This window comes from Salvelinus sp. IW2-2015, unplaced genomic scaffold (genome assembly GCF_002910315.2).
Source record: "Salvelinus sp. IW2-2015 unplaced genomic scaffold, ASM291031v2 Un_scaffold2109, whole genome shotgun sequence".
Taxonomy (NCBI): domain Eukaryota; kingdom Metazoa; phylum Chordata; class Actinopteri; order Salmoniformes; family Salmonidae; genus Salvelinus; species Salvelinus sp. IW2-2015.
The window spans coordinates 16,157-17,349 of NW_019943447.1; the positions used below are offsets into that span (position 1 = coordinate 16,157).

At 44.3% G+C, this 1,193-nt stretch overlaps 1 protein-coding gene across 1 annotated transcript in view; it reads left to right on the top strand.

The window, feature by feature from the left end:
* Window positions 1-1,193, top strand: part of ikbkg (inhibitor of nuclear factor kappa B kinase regulatory subunit gamma) — a 15,780-nt gene that overhangs the window by 10,325 nt on the left and 4,262 nt on the right. The window contains exon 5 of the mRNA XM_070439993.1: window positions 17-136. Coding sequence (XP_070296094.1) covers window positions 17-136 — 120 coding nt within the window. The remainder of the gene's footprint in view (window positions 1-16; window positions 137-1,193) is intronic.

Here is a 1,193-nt window from a genome sequence, read left to right on the forward strand (position 1 = left end):
TGTGTGTGTGTGTGTGTGTGTGTGTGTGTGTAGGTACAGAGAGCTGCAGGAGAAGTTAGATTCCCTCCAGAAGACTTCAGCTCAGAGAGACAGAACTGAAGTACTGCTTAAACAGAAGGACAAGGACTGTGCCCAGGTACACACACACACACACTACACTCACAACACACACACACCGCCCTATCCACAAACACTCACTACACACACACACCGCCCTCACCACAAATGGCGCCCAGTGGGTGATGGCTGCCGTTTTACATGCTCCTAACCAACTCTGCTATTCTGTTTGTTTTTTGTCACATTGTTTGTAACTTATTTTTTTTAAACTTATTTTGTACATAATGTTTCTGCCACCGTCTCTTATGACCAAAAAGAGCTTCAGAACAACGATTACTCACCTCGTACTGGATGAAGGTTTTATCTTTAACGAGTCGGACGTGAAGGATTTACCACTGATACCGGACCAGGCCCAATCATTCGCATGAAGAAGAGAGGGAACGCAGGTCCGGGTGCCTTGTGAGAATTCGTAAGCGAGTGTGTAACCTGCCTCTACCATCCGTTCTATTGGCCGTGCAATCATTGGAGAATAAACTGGATGAGCTCCGTTCGAGACTCTCTTACCAACGGGACATTAAAAACTGTAATATCTTATGTTTCACTGAGTTGTGGCTGAATGACGACACGGATAACATACAGGTACGACGAGGGGTGGTGGTCTGTATCTGTTTGTCAATAACAACTGGTGCACAAAATCTAATATTAACAATGTCTCAAGGTTTTACTCACCTGAGGTAGAGTATGATAAGCTGTAGACCACACTATTTACCAAGAGAGGTTTCATCTATATTTTTCATAGCTGGCTTATTTCAAAATTCAAAAGGCACTCGCACATCTGAGCAATCTTTTTTGCAGGTGCCATGGTAACAGTTGAACAAGACGAAGGAAAAAGGAAACCGCACACTGCTCTGATAGTATCACTGATCTTTAATAAGCTTTACGTATCGGCCTCACGGCCTTCATCAAAAGCCTTCATAGCTGTCTTATTTACCACCACAAACCGATGCTGCCACTAAGACCACACTCAATGAGCTGTATACCACCATAAGCAGACAGGACAACACTCAATGAGCTGTATACGGCCATAAGCAGACAGGACAACACTCAATGAGCTGTATACGGCCATAAGCAGACAG